Source organism: Loxodonta africana, chromosome 17, assembly GCF_030014295.1.
Source record: "Loxodonta africana isolate mLoxAfr1 chromosome 17, mLoxAfr1.hap2, whole genome shotgun sequence".
Lineage (NCBI taxonomy): Eukaryota > Metazoa > Chordata > Mammalia > Proboscidea > Elephantidae > Loxodonta > Loxodonta africana.
Window position 1 is genome coordinate 10,272,717 of NC_087358.1, and position 16,626 is coordinate 10,289,342.

The window sequence follows — 16,626 nt, forward strand, 5'->3', positions numbered from 1 at the left end:
TATAGGAGGACCCCCCCCCGCCCCCGCCCCACTGCATGCCGACTCCTGCTGGCTGAGAGTTGCCCCAGCCTCTTGGCACACTTCTTTTTTTTTTTTAAAAACTTTTTCACCACTTATTCTTTGAAGTTAATTTCATAAGTAATTTATCAACAGATGCTTTTTTTTCCTTTGCTAGTATCTTAAGAATATAGTAATGTACTTGGTTTTTGTCTATTTATTGTATATCTTATAACTTTAATGTACTAGTTTATTGCCTTTAGTAATTTTGGGCTACGTATCCTAATTTTGTAATATCTGCGTACAAATTTTATTAGTTTTCTGTATTTGCTTTTTTTCCCCTCTTATGTAAGCTGTTGTTATAACTTTTATGCTCATGAGCTGTCTGTCTCTAAGATCTTGTTTCATATATGGGATCGAATTTAGCTAAATATTCTCCTGGTCACTATGAGCTGGAAATGACTCTGCGGCAATGTTTTTTTTCTTGTTTAATTTGATCTCTTGTTAAATTTGTTAGTTGTTTATGGATATACTTTTTTTTTTTTTTTAAATATTGCTACTCTTGGGTTGCTACAAGTCGGAATCAACCCAACGGCAGCAGGCTTGGTTTGGTTTCAGACTGCGAATTTTAAATAATTTAATTAAGAGTAAAAATTTGATTTTGAGTTGCTTTCTCAGTTTCTCTTACATAAGATATTTAAAACTTAAGTTTTTGTTTTTGGAAGGTTGATTTGGGTTGTGTTTCTTCTTGTTTTGAGTTACTCAAGTAAATTAGTAATAGGATTTTGAATTTTAAACCCTGACTTCTCGTTTGCTTGGCCTGTCTTTATGGTAGAGTGGCCGAGTCCTAGGAGAGGACCAAGCAAAGTGAGGCGAGATTTGTGTTGTTAGAGGAGGCTACACTGGGAGGATGAAATGGGTATGTTTACCTAAATGATGGCCCGTGGCCAGTTGTGCTGGTCACACCTTCCTACTGTTTGTTTCTTTCAAATCCAGTTCTTAACTGGTTTTTCGGCCTTCTTTAGTCAGTCTTCTATAAAGGGGTTTAAAAACATTTACTATCTCCCCATTACCATCAGGATAAACTCCAAATTCATGTTTGGAATATAAGACCTTAGGTTACCCCAAGCGATTTTTGGACCTTTCTGTCTCCAGACAATACGTCCTTGCACGTATTGTTCATTTTTCTGGAAGGCTTCTCCCCATTTCCTTCCCTGTCTCCTCAGTGAACTCCAGAGTATTCTCCTGGGCTTTACTGAAGCTTCAGTTCTCCCTAAAAGCACCCCCCTGGCCTCCCTTGAGACCCAGACAGCCACACTGTCCTCACTTGGGTGTTTAGTTGGTTCCCAGACCTGGCCAATCTCCAGAATCAGCTGGGGAACTTTTAAAAGACTGTCAGTTGGGCTCCATCTTAGCTTACTCTCATTAGTCATTTGGGATTGTGCTTTGGGTATCTGTGGGATTTTTTTTTTTTAAAGCTTCCCAGGCTGAGGCTGAGCTTTAGGTAATTAGCCAGGGTTGGGACTCTTGGTGTGTATACTAGATGGGAGCTTCCCAGTTGGTGGTCACAGCTCAGTATACAGCTGTGGTTCTCAACTTGAGCCTACAACTGAGTCATCTGGAGCCCTCGTTAGGATACAGATTGCTGGACCCCACCCTCAGAGTATCCGATCATGTTAGTCTGGGGCAGGGCCTGGAAATTTGCATTTCTAACAGGTTAGGAGTCCCTGGGTAGCACAAATGATTAAGCACTGGACTACTAACTGAAAGATTGGTGGTTCAAACCCACCCAGAGGTGTCTTGGAAGACAGGCCTGGCAATCTGCTTCTAAAAAGTCATGGCTTTGAAAACCCTATGAGGCAGTTCTACTGTGTACACATAGGGTCACCATGTGTGGGAATTGATTCAACAGAAACTAACAACAAGGGATGGTATGCCACTGGTCTGGGGAACCTCACTTTGAGAACCACTGCTGTATAGAAAATGGGTCATCGCGAGGCTGGGAGGCTTAGGCCCTTAGCCCTAAAGCACCCTGCCAGTAAACCTGTTGCCGTCGAGTCGTTTCTGACTTACGGCGACCCCATGTGTATTAGAGTAGAATTGTGCTACATGGAGTTTTCAGTGGCTGATTTTTGCAAAGCAGATCGCCAGGCCTTTCTTCTGAGGTACCGTTGGGTGGACTCGAATCTCCAACCTATGGAGCACATCAGCCGAGGTACATCACCCAGGAACTCCAGGGTTTTAAGGCATCCTGTGGAGACTTGAGAAAAGCCTGGAAGCAGATCCCGTGCATAGCTCTTGACCACGTTTACCACCAAAACCAAAAAACCAAACCCGTTGCTGTCAAGTTGATTCTGACTTCATATCGTATTGTAATTCTGTATTTACATGGAGCCCTCACTCAGCGGAGGGTTTTCGGCTCTCTGGAAGGAAGTTGAAGCAGTGAATATAGTAAGTGGTTTGTTTATACCCTTACGTTTTGCTTGCTAAAGGTCTGCTGCCATTGTCTGTAGATACTTGGCAGCCCACATTTGAAATAAGGTTCTGTAACTTTTCCAGAAAGGCAAAATGGCCTTAGGGAGGTGTTGTCCCTAGGCGATGTTTGGTAATGTCTGGAGACATTTTTGACTGTCATGACACCTGGTTGAGGGTTGGGAGTGCTACCGGCTTCTGGTGGGTGAAGATCAGGGGTGCTGGTAAACACCCTACGATGCATAAGTCAGCCCCCGCAACAAAGAATTATCCTGTCTGAACCCTCAGTAGTGCTGAGAGAAACCCTGCCTTAGGTGAAGGAGGGCCTGATGAGGTGGGGTGGGCCTTACCATGTGACCTGTCTGTGTACATCCCCATGGTTCCTGCCCCGGGATTGCCTGACCTTGGGCACCCTTACGCCCTTAGCCCTGCCTGATGGAACCCCCATACTGAGACACAGGAGCCCCCAGTGGTTGTGGCTGCAGACTGTCGATGGAAAACTAACCAAAGATTAATAATTTGCCACGGCTAAAATTCCTTTAAGATGTTATTCCTTCAGCAATACATGACTTATTTAAGTGGGACCAGGGCACTGGTTGCATGATTTACTGACTTCAGCTCTGCTTGTTCCCCTATACAGAAGTTTAAAGAGGTTCGCTGTGTACCAGGCAGTCCCTGGGTGCTGCAGAGGGTTAGCACCTTGGAAGAAAGGCCTGGTGACCTACTTCCAAAAAATCAGCCATTGAAAACCCTGTGGAGCACAGTTCTACTCTGACACACGCGGGGTTGCCATGAGGCAGAGTTGACAGCAACTGTTTTTTGTTTTTTTTTTTTAAACTGTGATTTAGCTGAGCAAATTAGTTTCTCATTAAACAGTTAATACACAAATTGTTTTGTGACATTGGTGGCCAGCCACTCGATGTGTCAACACTTTCCCGTTCTCCACCCCGGGTTCCCTGTTTCCATTCATTCAGTTTTCCTGTCCCTTCCTGCCTTCTCATCTTTGCTTTTGGGCTGGTATGCCCGTTTAGTCTCGAATACACGATTGAACTATGAAGCAGGTCCCTCCTATACGTTATTGTTGTCCCTATAGACCTGTCTAATCTTTGGCTGAAGGGTGAACTTCAGGTGTGACTTCAGTACTGAGTTAAAAGTGCATCCAGGGACCATACTCTGGGGTTTGTCCAGTCTCTGTCAGACCGGCAAGCCTGGGTTTTTTTTGTGTGTGTGTGTGAATTTGAATTTTGTTCTACATTTTTCTCCTGTTCTTTCTGGGACCCTCTATTGAGATCGCGTCAGAGTAGTTGGTGGCAGTAGCCCAGTACCATCTAGATGTTCTGGGCTCAGTATGGCAGAGGTTGTGGTAGCTGTGGTCCAATAGTCCTTTCAACTAATCATTTCTTTGTGTCTTTGGTCTTCATTCTCCTTTGCTCCAGCTGGGATGGGACCAGGAGATGTGTCTTAGGTAGCTGCTCGCAGGCTTTTAAGGCCTCAGTCACTACTCTCCACTGTGTAGAGCATAGTCTTTATAGACTGTTACACCAGTTGAGCTAGATGTTCCCCAAGACCCTGGTCCCCAGCCCTAGTAACTCGGTCCGTCAGGGTGTATGGATGTGTCTGTGAAACTTCTGTGACTTTGGACAGCAACTGGATTTGGCTGAGCACCAGCAGTATGAATATTCTCTGCTGCTGTTGCTTGTCAGCCTGGGCAGAGCTACTGATTCATTTATTCCACAGAGTTTTCAGTGGTTCACTTTGTGCCAGGACCTGTGCTAGATGGGGTCTGTGACAGTAAATACCACAGAAAGACCATGGACCCTGCTCTCATGGAGCTTCTGTTCTAGAAGGATCAGAGGCAGAATAAATAAATTGATTATTTTTTTACTCCAACAAACAGATTGTAGCAAGTGGGTAGAGAACGTTAGAAGGGGAAGTGAGATAGAGAATGCAGGTATGCTTGTATTTTTTAAGACAAGGTGGTCAGGCCTTTCTGTGAAGGTGACAGATTGAGATCTGGAGGAGAGAAGGTCCAGTCATGGGAGAAGATGAGGAAGAGGGTTTGTTTCTAGCATACGGAGCCAGCAAATAGGAGCTTGGCTGGTTTGCAGGACCCATATCAGGCTAGTGTGGCTGGAACACTGAACAAGGGGTATAGGGCAGGAGATGAGGTTGGTGAGCCAGGAGCGACTTGATGACAAGCATATACCCATGCAGGAATTTAGGTGTGATTTTACCTTATGATCTTATATTTTTAGGAAATCACCCTGGCTTTTTGGGTGGTGCAAATGATTAACATGCTTGGCTGCTAATAGATAGGTTGGAGGTTTGAGTCCACCTTCCCGAAAGACAAAAAGACGGGGCAGTGGTGCTCATGGGGGATTTACCCCTAGGAGATGTTTGTCAGTGTCTGGAGACATTTTTGATTGTCATGACCTAGGGAGAGGGGGGTGGGGAGGTGTAGGTTAGGGGATGCTGCTGAAAAAGACCTGATGATTTACTTCCAAAAAAGCAGCCATTGAAAATCCAGTGGAGCAGCTATACTCTGACACACATGGGGTTGCCATGAGTCAGAGTCGGACTCTATGGCAGCTGGTTTACCGGTGTTTCTGTAGAAAGATGGTAGGGAAATGGGTAAGTGATATTTGTTCCCCGTGTTTAATTCGACTTGGCCACAGGTCACGTCCAGTAAGATGGGGTGGCGACCATTTTTCAGATGGTTCACCTGTAACGTGGGTGTTCCAGTCTGGCACCAGATCGATTCCAGTGATGTCTGTGCTTGCATGAGAGTTGATCCTAAGGGCCTGGAGTGTGGCTGTGTAGGGCTGCAGAGAATGGGGAAGAAGCTGAGGGTGTCAGACTGGTTAGACTTCCTGAAGCCAGGCCATTTGAGACTTCATAAGGAGGTGGCTCCTGTGAACTTGAAGGGTTTTGCTTGTTTTCATTTTGGCTCCATGGGGTATGCTAGTTCGGGGTTAGAGCTGAATTGCTGAAGTTGACAGAAGAGGAGCTGTAAGTTAGTGGCGAGCTACGGCAACCTTTTCCCACTCAACGCTGTTTCTCAAAGACTGGAAGATGCACACGTGCACACAATTGTGTCATTTCATCCTCTTTCTGAAACCCATCTGCAGATTCCAGGCCAAGAACTAGTACATTTGTTGCTGTTTTTGTTGTTGTGTGCCATCGAGTTGATTCTGACTCATAGCGACCCGGTAGGACAGAGTAGAACTGCCCCATAGTTTTCTAGGCTGTAATCTTTACCACAGAAGAGGACGTGGAACCAGGGATATCACTGCTGATGTCAGATGGATCCTGGCTGAAAGCAGAGAATGCCAGAAGGATGTTTACCTGTGTTTTATTGATTATGCAAAGGCATTTGACTGTGTGGATCATAACAAACTATGGATAACACTGCGAAGAATGGGAATTCCAGAACACTTAATTGTGCTCGTGAGGAACCTTTACATAGATCAAGAGGCAGTTGTTCAGATAGAACAGGGGGATACTGATTGGTTTAAAGTCAAGAAAGGTGTGCGTCAGGGTTGTATTCTTTCACCATACCTATTCAATCTGTATGCTGAGCAAATAATATGAGAAGCTGGGCTATATGAAGAAGAGTGGGGCATCAAGATTGGAGGAAGACTCATTAACAATCTGCATTATGCAGGTGACACAACCTTGCTTGCTGAAAGGCAAGAGGACTTGAAGCACTTACTAATGAAGATCAAAGACCACAGCCTTCAGTGTGGATTACACCTCAACATAAAGTAAACAAAAATCCTCACAACTGGACCAATGAGCAACATCATAATAAACGGAAAAAAGATTGAAGTTGTGAAGGATTTCATTTTCCTTGAATCTACAATCAACAGCCATGGAAGCAGCCGTCAAGAAGTCAAAAGGCGCATTGCATTGGGCAAATCTGCTGCAAATGACCTCTTCAAAGTGTTGAAGAGCAAAGATGTCACCCTGAAGACTAAGGTGCGCCTGACCCAAGCCATGGTATTTTCAATTGTATCATATGCATGTGAAAGCTGGACAGTGAATAAGGAAGACTGAAGAAGAGTTGATGCCTTTGAATTGTGGTGTTGGCAAAAATATTGAATATACCATGGACTGCCAAAAGAACCAACAAATCTGTCTTAGAAGAAGTACAACCAGAATGCTCCTTAGAAGCAAGGATGGTGAGACTGTGTCTTACATACTTTGGACATGTTGTCAGGAGGGATCAGTCCCTGGAGAAGGACATCATGCTTGGCAGAGCACAGGGTCAGCAGAAAAGAGGAAGACCCTCAACGAGGTGGATTGACACAGTGGCTGCAACAATGGGCTCAAGCATAACAATGATTGTAAGGATGGCTCAGGACTGGGCAATGTTTCGTTCTGTTGTGCATAGGGTCGCTATGAGCTGGAACCGACTCCACGGCACCTAACAACAACAACAATCTTTACCAGAGCAGATTGCCAGGTCTTTTCTCCCATGGAGCTGCTTGGGTGGTTTAGAGCCCCCGACCTTTTGGTTATCAGCCAAGTGCTTCACCATTGCATCACCAGGGCTCCTTAATGCCTTTAGGAAACTTTTGGAGCCCTGGTGGGACGGTGGTTAAGAGTTCAAATACACTAGCTGCTCCTTGGAAACCCCATGGATTGTTTCGATTTTATTATTATTATTTATCGTTACAGACTTAATTAGTATTTATATCTTTGTGATTCTTTGAGTGCTTGCTTACGTCGTGGCGCAAGGTGATGTTCCAGGCCCATCTTGTACTTTCTCTGCTGCAGCCTTGGAGCCAGCCACTTCTTCAAGGGGGCCTGGTTCCTTTTAGGGGAGAATGGTACGAAGACACCAAAATTTGGAGTGCCGTCTGCTACCGATGTGTCACTGCTTCTGGGCCCTCAGTGGACAAAGCTAAAGAATGTACTCGCGTGCGTGTGTGCCTGTGTGTGAAAGCACGTATCTGACTTTCTTCTGTACCTCTGTACAGGCAGTCCCTGACTTAAGATGTATTCTACTTGCAACGATCTGCATTTGTGACCATCTTTTTGAGTATCTTATCATTAGTAATGTATTAAAATATATCTGTCAGTTTATATGTAATGTTTTCAACCTCCAAAGACAAAGATCGGATTTATAAAGATACTGATAATAAAAGGCAATAATAATAATAATAATAAAAAAATGAGATGTTCGACTTATGTCAGAATCGACTTAAGACAGAGTTGTCAAAATAGAACCCTGTCGTAAGTCGGGGACTACCTGTGTATTTAAAATACAGATTTTTTTTCTTTTGTTAACCCATGAAGGTAGAGATCTAAGTAGACAAAAATGTATGCAATTTTGGATATTAGTCACTTCTCTCTTAATTTTTAACAGGTGGCTAAACCCCTTGTTTAAAATTGGTCAAAAACGGAGATTAGAAGAAGATGATATGTACTCAGTGCTTCCTGAAGACCGCTCAAAGCACCTGGGAGAAGAGCTGCAAGGGTAAGCGAGAGGTAGCAAAGAGAAGGGCGAGGAAAAGAGAATTTCTATGCGTGTAGCTAATGGCATGGGATGGGTTTTGCCTTCCTGGGTCTCCTACCTCTCTTTGGGCCCTTCTGGAGAGTCATTTTAGAATTCCACATTCACTTCTCCTTGGGCCTTCCCTAGGCTTAGCCTACCTTGGTGACCGGGGCAAGCCTCAATTTTATAGAGCCAGCAGCCAAGGCCCCACACGCTGAGAATTTGACCCAGGAAGATGGTGTCACTGGAGGCAGCTGTCTGGCCTGTCTGTACTGCAGTCTGCTTTTGGGGGATACTCTGGTGCTGTAGGAAACCTTGGTGGCATAGTGGTTAAGTGCTACCGCTGCAAACCAAAATGTCAGCAGTTTGAATCCACCATACACTCCTTGGAAACCATATGGGGCGGTTCTGCCCTGTCCTATATGGTCGCTCTGAGTTGGAATCGACTCGACAGCAGTGAGCTTGGTTTGGTTTGCTGGTGCCGTAAATCTCGCAGATCTTTGCAGTGACTTGTTTCCGGGCCTGGAGACCTCCCCTCAAGGCCAGTTTTTCTGGTGCTACAGATTCTACGTGGTACATTTTTCAGGCGCCCTGCGAGCAATGCGTGTGCCTTTATGGAACAGTCGCAATGTGCCTGTGGCCTGTAATAAATGTGTGTCTCTCACTCTGCCACCTCCTCTGTTGTACCGCATGGCGGGGCTTGCCATTCTTCACTGTGCTTTGTTTCTCATTGTAGGTACTGGGATAAAGAAGTTTTAAGAGCCGAGAAAGACGCACAGAAGCCTTCTTTAACAAAAGCAATCATAAAGTGTTACTGGAAATCTTACTTGGTTTTGGGAATTTTTACGTTAATTGAGGTAATAGCTTTTACATACGGTGAATCGTTTTTTAGTTACACGCGTAGTAAAGGTGCCAGCTAGAATTGGTATTAAAGTAGCTGGGGGCTTTCGGTGAGAGAGGATGCCAGCTAGGGATTGAAAGTATTTTAAGGTTCTAGGATAAAATGTGTCCAGGAAGCATGACTGAGTTCAGCAGTTGTATTTAACTTTGGAATGGGTAAATATTTACAAGAGTCTAATGACCACAGCTCAGAGGGAATTATTTTTTTAACCAATTAAAATACAGTGTTGTGAAAGGGTAGCGCTGAACATAAAAGGAACCTCACACCACGTTAGGGGTGCATTGCTGGCGCTCAGTAAATATTATAAATACTAAGAGTGACCCTTGACCAAAATATCTGTAACATCAAGGAATGAATGCATGCTCTGTGGTTTGGAGGAAGTAAATTTGGACCAGAGCCTAGAATAATCTAGGACATTTTACAGGTGTTCAACATGTAGGTATTAAGTTGGCCATGCCAGATCTGATGAATGCTCTCCCAGGAAGGTACTGTCACTTCTCCCCTCCCGGGGATACAGAACCTGGGGCATGGTGCCTGCACTGGCGGTGGTAGTGCAGAGGCTGGAGCTCTCAAGAACACACACTTCTTCAGGCTGAACCCTGTAGTGGTTGGCACTGGGAGCTACACCCCGCCTCTGTGGAGGAGCTCCTGGCTTCCCCATGAATTCCAGTCCATCTTGGACTTCATGCACCACCCATTCTGGTGTCTTGTCTTTGGTTGTTGGTGGGAAGGTGGGCTCTTGGTAGCCTGGCATTGCAGAGAGTGGATGTGCAGTGGATAACCGAAGGCAGAAAGCCATGAGGCCAGTGACCCTCATTACCTTGAAGGGCTTCAGTCATGGTCCTCCAGCTAGACAGTGTTCTTCCTGGGGGCACAGTGCCAATTAGCATACCAGTTTTAGTCTTTGGTCTGCTGAAGGGAATGCTGAAAATCCTTCTAGGTGGCTTCGTGGTATCTTAGTGCCACATCAGTGACCCTGCGAGTGCCTGAGAGTAGTAGGAGTAGAAGGTACAATTGCTGCAAGATGCAAAAGGGCAGTGAGTTGTCATAAGTGCATTTTGCTGGGGTCAGGTGGGCAGACTCGTTTTATATGTGGGAGGTATAGCTCCTGTTCAAAATGCTCTGTTTGTACTGATGGACAGTGTGGTCAGTGGGTAGTTAGGTAGGTACACTTTGTCTTGCAAAACTGGAGAAAACCAGGAGGCTCTGTCAGGTAGCAGGTAACTGGACAGTCCTGGGAGATTGAAGTTCTCATTAATGACACAGGTGTGTTGGCCAATGTGCCAGATGGTGGAGACGGGCATTTGTGTTGGAGTGTCACCTTTGTGAGGGCAACTACCACCACCTGGATACTGCTGTGGCCTTTTTAAAAGGCAGGTTGGAGATACAAACCAGTGGGACTGACTTGGGGCTGGGAGAGGATGCAGGAGCCCCTCAGGGTGTTTCTACACAGTCACAGGGAGTCACATTTTGAAATGAACACTGTGGCAAGGTGATATCATTGTGGCCAGTGTACCCAGGATTTCATGGCCAAATGTGGCTCTCCAGCCTCCAAGAGCAGAGCTTGTCAGGTTCTGCGTGGCACCTTGGTGTGTGCCGGCAGCTCATGCCAGGTCTCTGGTTAGGTGTAGGCAGGAATGAGTGGCTTCAGAGTTTAGTGTTGGGTCATCTCCCTCTGTTGCCCCTGGTTCTTTCTTTTGTCTTTGTTGCCAGGGCGGGTGGGGAGTGGGGCCTAAGAAATTGAAAACAGATGATCTCAAAAGGTGGCCCGTCTGGCTGAGATTGAACTGAGCTGCTGGGCTTTCCTCACTGTCAAGAGCTGGTAGCTATTTGAGGTGGAGGTTTTGAGTCCCAGATGGTGATTAGACCCCAGCTCGATGCAGGTCTTGGCTATTGAAGCTTTTGGGAAAAGTAGATAGAGCGGTGGAAACCACAGAAACTGCGGTTCCTCTTGAGAAGCAGGCAGCATTGATTTCAGCATAGTCCAGCCTCAGTACTACCTGTTGCTTGGGGTTCTGGAAGGCCAGGATTGGGGTGGAGCTAAATAAGGGTGCAACTAGTAGACTTTTGGCTTTTTAATTTTTTATAATATTTTATTGTGTTTTTGGTGAAAGTTATACACCAAATTAGAATCCCATTTAACAGTTTCTGTACAGGTTGTCCAGTGATTTGGTTAAATTTTTCACAGTGTGTCAACATTCTTATTATTTCCATTCTGGTTGTTTCATTTCCAGTAATCTAGTTTCCCTGCCCACCCCTTACCTTCTCATCTTCGCTTTAGAGTAAGTGTTGACCGTTTGGTCTCATGCAGATGATTGTTTTTTTTGAGGAACACAGTGTTCATGACTGATAGTCTTTATTTTATGAGCCAATCTGTTATTTAGCTGAAATGTGACCTCTGGGAGTAGTTTTGGTTGAAAGTTTAAAGGATTTCTCAGGGCAGTAGTCTTGGGAGGGTCCTCTAGTCTCTATCGGTCCAGTAAGTCTGAACTTTTTAAGAATTTGAGTTCCTTTACATATTTTTCCAGGATCCATCCATTGTGGCATAGATGAGAGTGGTCGGTAGTGGTAGCCAGGCACCATCTAGTTCTTCTGGTCTCAGCCTACTTCTTAATGACATCACTGCCTTGGTCAAGCTGTGCACACTTCACATTTGGCATTAACTTTCCCATCACCAAAAATAACAAATGTCTACTATATGGCGCTGGACGGGGCAGTGTTTGATTCCATTGTACATAGGGTGGCTGTGAGTTGGAATCAACTCGTTGGCACCCAGCAACAACACTGTCTAGAGAGCGCTTCCCCTGCAGTTTCTCTTGGCTTCTCTTTTAGGGGGGTTAGTTATTGGGTAGTTATGGCAGAAAAGAGGTGAATAGATCACCTGGCAAATACCGTGGCTCATACTCAGTAATAGGAGAACCAGTAGTAGTAATAGTACGAACTTGAAAAATATTATCTACCAGGAACTGCTGTGAGCACTTTACATGTGACATTACTTTTATTCCTGTGCCTAACTCAGTGAGATAGGTATTCCTATTATCCCCATTTTAAAGAAGATGATGCTGAGCAACAAGTAGGCCTATAACGTGCCTAGGGTCCCACAGACCAGTAAGTGACAGAGGAGAGCCTCAGTCTCAGGCCCTCTGATTTAAGAGCTTAACCACTTCTATGCTTGTTCGTTGTCATGAAAGCACATCCTGAGACCGTTTGTCTTTGGGGTCTCAGGCACGTATGTCTTGAATTTGGTTTAGAGATAATAAGGTAAGAGACAAGTAGCTCCCTGGAGCAGTGTAGCATGGCTGTGGGAGTCAGATCAGGGACTGTACATTAGACCAAGAAAGCATGTCGAGGTTACCATATCTCTTAGGGTGGGAGAGTCTGATGAATTGCTGGGAGAGTGGCCGGGACGTTGAGTCCGGCAGTGGCATCATGATGCATGCAGGTTCACCAGCAACCCTTTGAAAGGCCGTCTTCCATTTATTACCTTCCCGGAAATGGATGAGGTTGTGGGTGCTCTAGTGGCCTAAGTTCTTGAAGATTCATACTCTTTAAGAGCCATTGGAAATTGATTTGAGGCAGACCAGAAGGAGGGGAGTGGTCTTAGATGGTGAAAGCCTTGGTACCGGTGCTCAGAGCAGAGGCCAAGATCTCTATTCTTTTACTTGCTGAGAGCCTCTGGTTCCCTGCTGAGAGATGGTGTCTCTACGCTGTAGATGCCTTTGACCTTAGTCTTAGAGAGCGTGTGCATTTGCTCGGCAAGAATGAGAACCCCACATCAATCACCAGAATGTGGGGGCACTTGTGCTCTGGTGTCTGAACACACTTTCCCATAAGCCGAGTACCTGCAAAGCATTGGGTATAAGGGGCACAGCCTGGGTGAAACCGTACTGTCCAGGCAGCAGATAAATCTGATGTGACGCACAAGATGGGCATTTTTGCAGGAGAGCGCCGACTTGTTAGTACTTACTTATTAGCGCCGTGTTCGGGCCGCCATCTTGATGGTTTACAGTATAAAATTAGGCACTGGGCGATTATTCCGTAGGTGGGCAATGTGACTAGTGTAGGATGTCCATTTTAACGATGTGTCTTTAATGTAATAACTGGCAGGACGTTCAGTTCTAATGCGGTGAAGTTCAGGGAGCTAAGGGCTGACAGAGCTCACCTAGAGGTAGGCCTTTGGTTATTTTTCTGGCAGTGAAAAGAAGCTTGAAATCCAACACAAACAAGTAATTTTATTTTCCTAGACTCACCTAGTGAATTTTGTTGTTTTGGAGAAGTTAGGAATGATTCGAAGCTAGCAAGGATCTGTTACATTTCAAAAACCATTTTCAGGTGCTGTTTTGGTTTTTAAATCATTACAGCTAGTTACTGAGTTAGTTTAATAATGAGCAATAGTTTAGTGATGAGATGAACGTTAGTTTAATAATGACCGATTTTATGAAGTGGCTTCCCATTTTATGATTTCACATCTGTGCCGTTTGTCAGGCTCTGTGTTGTAGGTAGTGGAAGATCTAAACTTAACTTTGGGTTGTGTGTTTTCTTAAAAGCACTATGACCTCTAGCCCCTTTTTAAATTTCTCTGTGTAGAGAAAGGAGCCCTGGTGGCGCAGTGGTAATCAAAATGTCAGCAGTTCGAATCCACCAGCTGCTCCTTAGAAACCGTATGGGACGGTTCTGCTCTGACCTACGGGGTTGCTATGAGTCAGAATCAACTCGACAGTAATGGGTTTGGTTTTTAGTGTAGAGGACAGGAGCCCTGGTGGTGCAGTGTTTAGAATGATTGACCAGCAACTCGCTTCTGTAGAGATTTACAGCCTTGGAAACCTTATTGGGTCCCTGTGAGTTGGAATCAACCTGCTGGCGGTGGGTGAAGTACAGAGAAAAAGATCCTGGGTGGTGCAAATGGCTAGGCTACTCACCGAGTGGGTGGTGGTTCAAATCCACCGAGAGGTGCCTCCAGAGAAAGGCCTGGTGACCTACGTCTGAAAAATTAGCTGTCGGAAACCCTGTGGAGCACAGTGCTGTTCTGATCCATGTGGGGTGATCATCATGAGTTGGAGCTGACTCCATGGCAACTGGTAACTGTTAAGTACAGAGAATACCTGCGGAAATTATCCCTGATGTTCAAGCAGTACACGGTTGCCTCACCAAAACGCTAGCAGCCTTCTGCAGCACTGACGGCAGCATAGGCAGAAATAGGCAGGGACACGAGTCTGGGGGGAGGCTTTTGAGGTTGGGATTTCTAAGTGGTGAAAATCTCTGTCCCATGAGAACTGAAGAATGATTCTAATGCCCTGAGAAACAAGTACTAGGATCATGGTGAGCACGGTGCTCCTGCAGGCAAACACTAATGAGAACCGAGCCTCCAGCGCGTTCCCAGCCCACCTGTGGGCGCCTGAGGAGTGTGATGGGGACTGCAGCATGCCTCCACCAGCCCAGAGCTCAAGGTGAAAAGCAGGAGCTCCTGAAGCCCCTGAAAGGGCCAGACAACATCAGAGGTGTGTCCCCACGTCTTCCTGGGACCCTTTTTTTGAGAGATGAGGCTGTCAGCCTGTTAGGGGGATGCTGGTGGCCTGTTGCTCACCAAGGAGAGGGTTCTCCAGTTCCCCCTATTCCCGTGACCCTTTCCAGCTGAGCCATCAGCTGTTGGCCTTGTCTGAGTCCACTTGTGCTTGAATTGCTCTCCTCCAGTTGGAGGCTGTAGGAAGCCTATTGAGGGGAATGGTTGAGTAAATCCTCGCTTTGGAACTCAGCTGATGGGCAGTGTCTTAGTTATCTAGTGCTGCTACAACAGAAATAGCACAGGTGGATGGCTTTCACAAAGACTTTATTTCCTCACAATAAAGTAGGTTAGAAGTCCAAATTCAGGGCGTCAGCTCCAGGGGAAGGCTTTTTCCGTCAGCCTTCTCATCAATCTTCCCCCCATCCAGGAGCATCTTGGCGTTGGGATCCTGGTCCAAAGACGTGCTCTGCTTCTGGCACTGGTTTCTTGGTGGTATGAGGCCCCCAACTCTCTGCTTGCTTCCCTTTCATCTGTTATGAGATGAAAGGTGGTGCAGGCCACACCCCAGGGAAACTCCCTTTATATTGCATCAGGGATGTAACCCTTAGAAAGGGTGTTACAATCCCACCCTAATCCTCTTTAACATAAAATTACAGTCACAGAATATAGGACAGCCACACAATACTGGGAATCATGGCCCAGCCAAATTGATACACACATTTTTTGGGGGACACAATTCAATCCATGACAGGCAGGAAGTAAGCAAACAAAAGATCCCCTGAGTTCCACAGTGAAGTTTGTGCCTCCATTCAGGGCTGATTTCCGGAAGGCTGTACTGGGCCTTTGTATTCCCCAACTCTTTTTTTTCCCAAGTACCCACGTCACTTCGCTCAACCGAGCGGATGAGCAGGAGGATGCGATGTGGCTGCTGGTGGTAATGGCATGTGAGGACTGCTGAGGACTACTCAGCAGGGTTGGGGTGGAGGGGCGTTGTGAAGAGCAGACGAGAGACCTCCAGACAGAGGGCTTTATACCTCATAATGGTTCTTTGGCACCCAACAGTGTTTTTGTTAGGTGCCATCCTGTTGGTTCAGACTCATAGCGACCCTGTGTACAAACCACTGCCCAGTCCTGCGCCATCCTTGCTGTGTTTTGAGCCCATTGTTACAGCCACTGTGTCAGTCCATTTCACTGTGGGTCGTCCTCTTTTTTGATGACCCTCTATTTTACCAAGCATGATATCCCTCACCAGGGACTGTTCCCTCCTGATAACATGTCCAAAGTATGTGAGATGAAGTCTCACCATCCTTGCTTCTAAGGAGCATTCTGGCTGTACTTCTTCCGACATATTTGTTCATTCTTTTGGCAGCCCAAGTTATATTCAAAATTCTTTGCCAACACTGTAATTCAAAGACATCAGTTTTTCTTTGGTCTTCCTTATTCATTGTCCAGCTTTCGCATGCATGTGAGGTGATTGAAAACACCATGGCTTGCGTCAGGTACAGCTTAGTCCTCAAAGTGACATCTTTGCTTTTTAACACTTTCAAGAGGTCTTTTGCAGCAGATTTGTCCAATGCAGTGTGTTCTTTGATTTCCTGACTGCTGCTTCCATGGGTGTTGATTTGTAGATCTAAGTAAAATGAAATCCTTGACAACTTCAGTCTTCATTTAGTTTAGTAATATTTCCAGTGATGACCTTGCATCACAAAGAAAGGCACATTGTTTTAAATCCATTTTAAGGAGTCAGGTAGTACATTATTTATTTTAAAAAGATTTCATTCATAATGGGTTAAAAGAAAACAAAAAAAGGTACTGCTTAGGAGTGAAATTTGTAACATACATAGAAAACTTGGCTTTTATGAATGACTTTTCTCAAGTGTTCTTGTTCTACTAGGATTGTCTGTGAGTAACAACGATATTTTTTGTGAAAACCAGCCTCTTTGCCATGAAGTGTGGAATAGGGCTCTTCCCAGGACTTTTGTATAATAAAAACAAGCATAGCTTATGCATACATCTGTAATGAGCTGTGGTTTTTCAGGTATTTGAGCTGTCACAGGACTGCTAGGAAGTAGACAAGGCAGATAAGGAGGTGGAGTTGCAGGAAGGGATGTGAAGTGGCTCACAAGCTGCAGACGTGGTTTCTGGTGCCAAGCACCATAATTCCTAGGTCACTGCTCTTTGCGTTGTGTTGTAATGCTTTCTCTCCTTCCACACCCCCACCTAGAGAGATGAGAGCCAAGAGGAGGTCTTAAA

The 16,626-nt window shown here is 45.5% G+C and overlaps 1 protein-coding gene across 3 annotated transcripts in view; it reads left to right on the plus strand.

Moving 5' to 3' along the window:
- Positions 1-16,626, plus strand: part of ABCC4 (ATP binding cassette subfamily C member 4 (PEL blood group)) — a 323,862-nt gene that overhangs the window by 50,893 nt on the left and 256,343 nt on the right. For all 3 annotated transcript variants that reach the window (XM_064269982.1, XM_064269981.1, XM_010589388.3), the window contains exons 2-3: positions 7,841-7,951; positions 8,706-8,826. In XM_064269982.1, the coding sequence (XP_064126052.1) occupies positions 7,841-7,951; positions 8,706-8,826 (232 nt within the window). The remainder of the gene's footprint in view (positions 1-7,840; positions 7,952-8,705; positions 8,827-16,626) is intronic.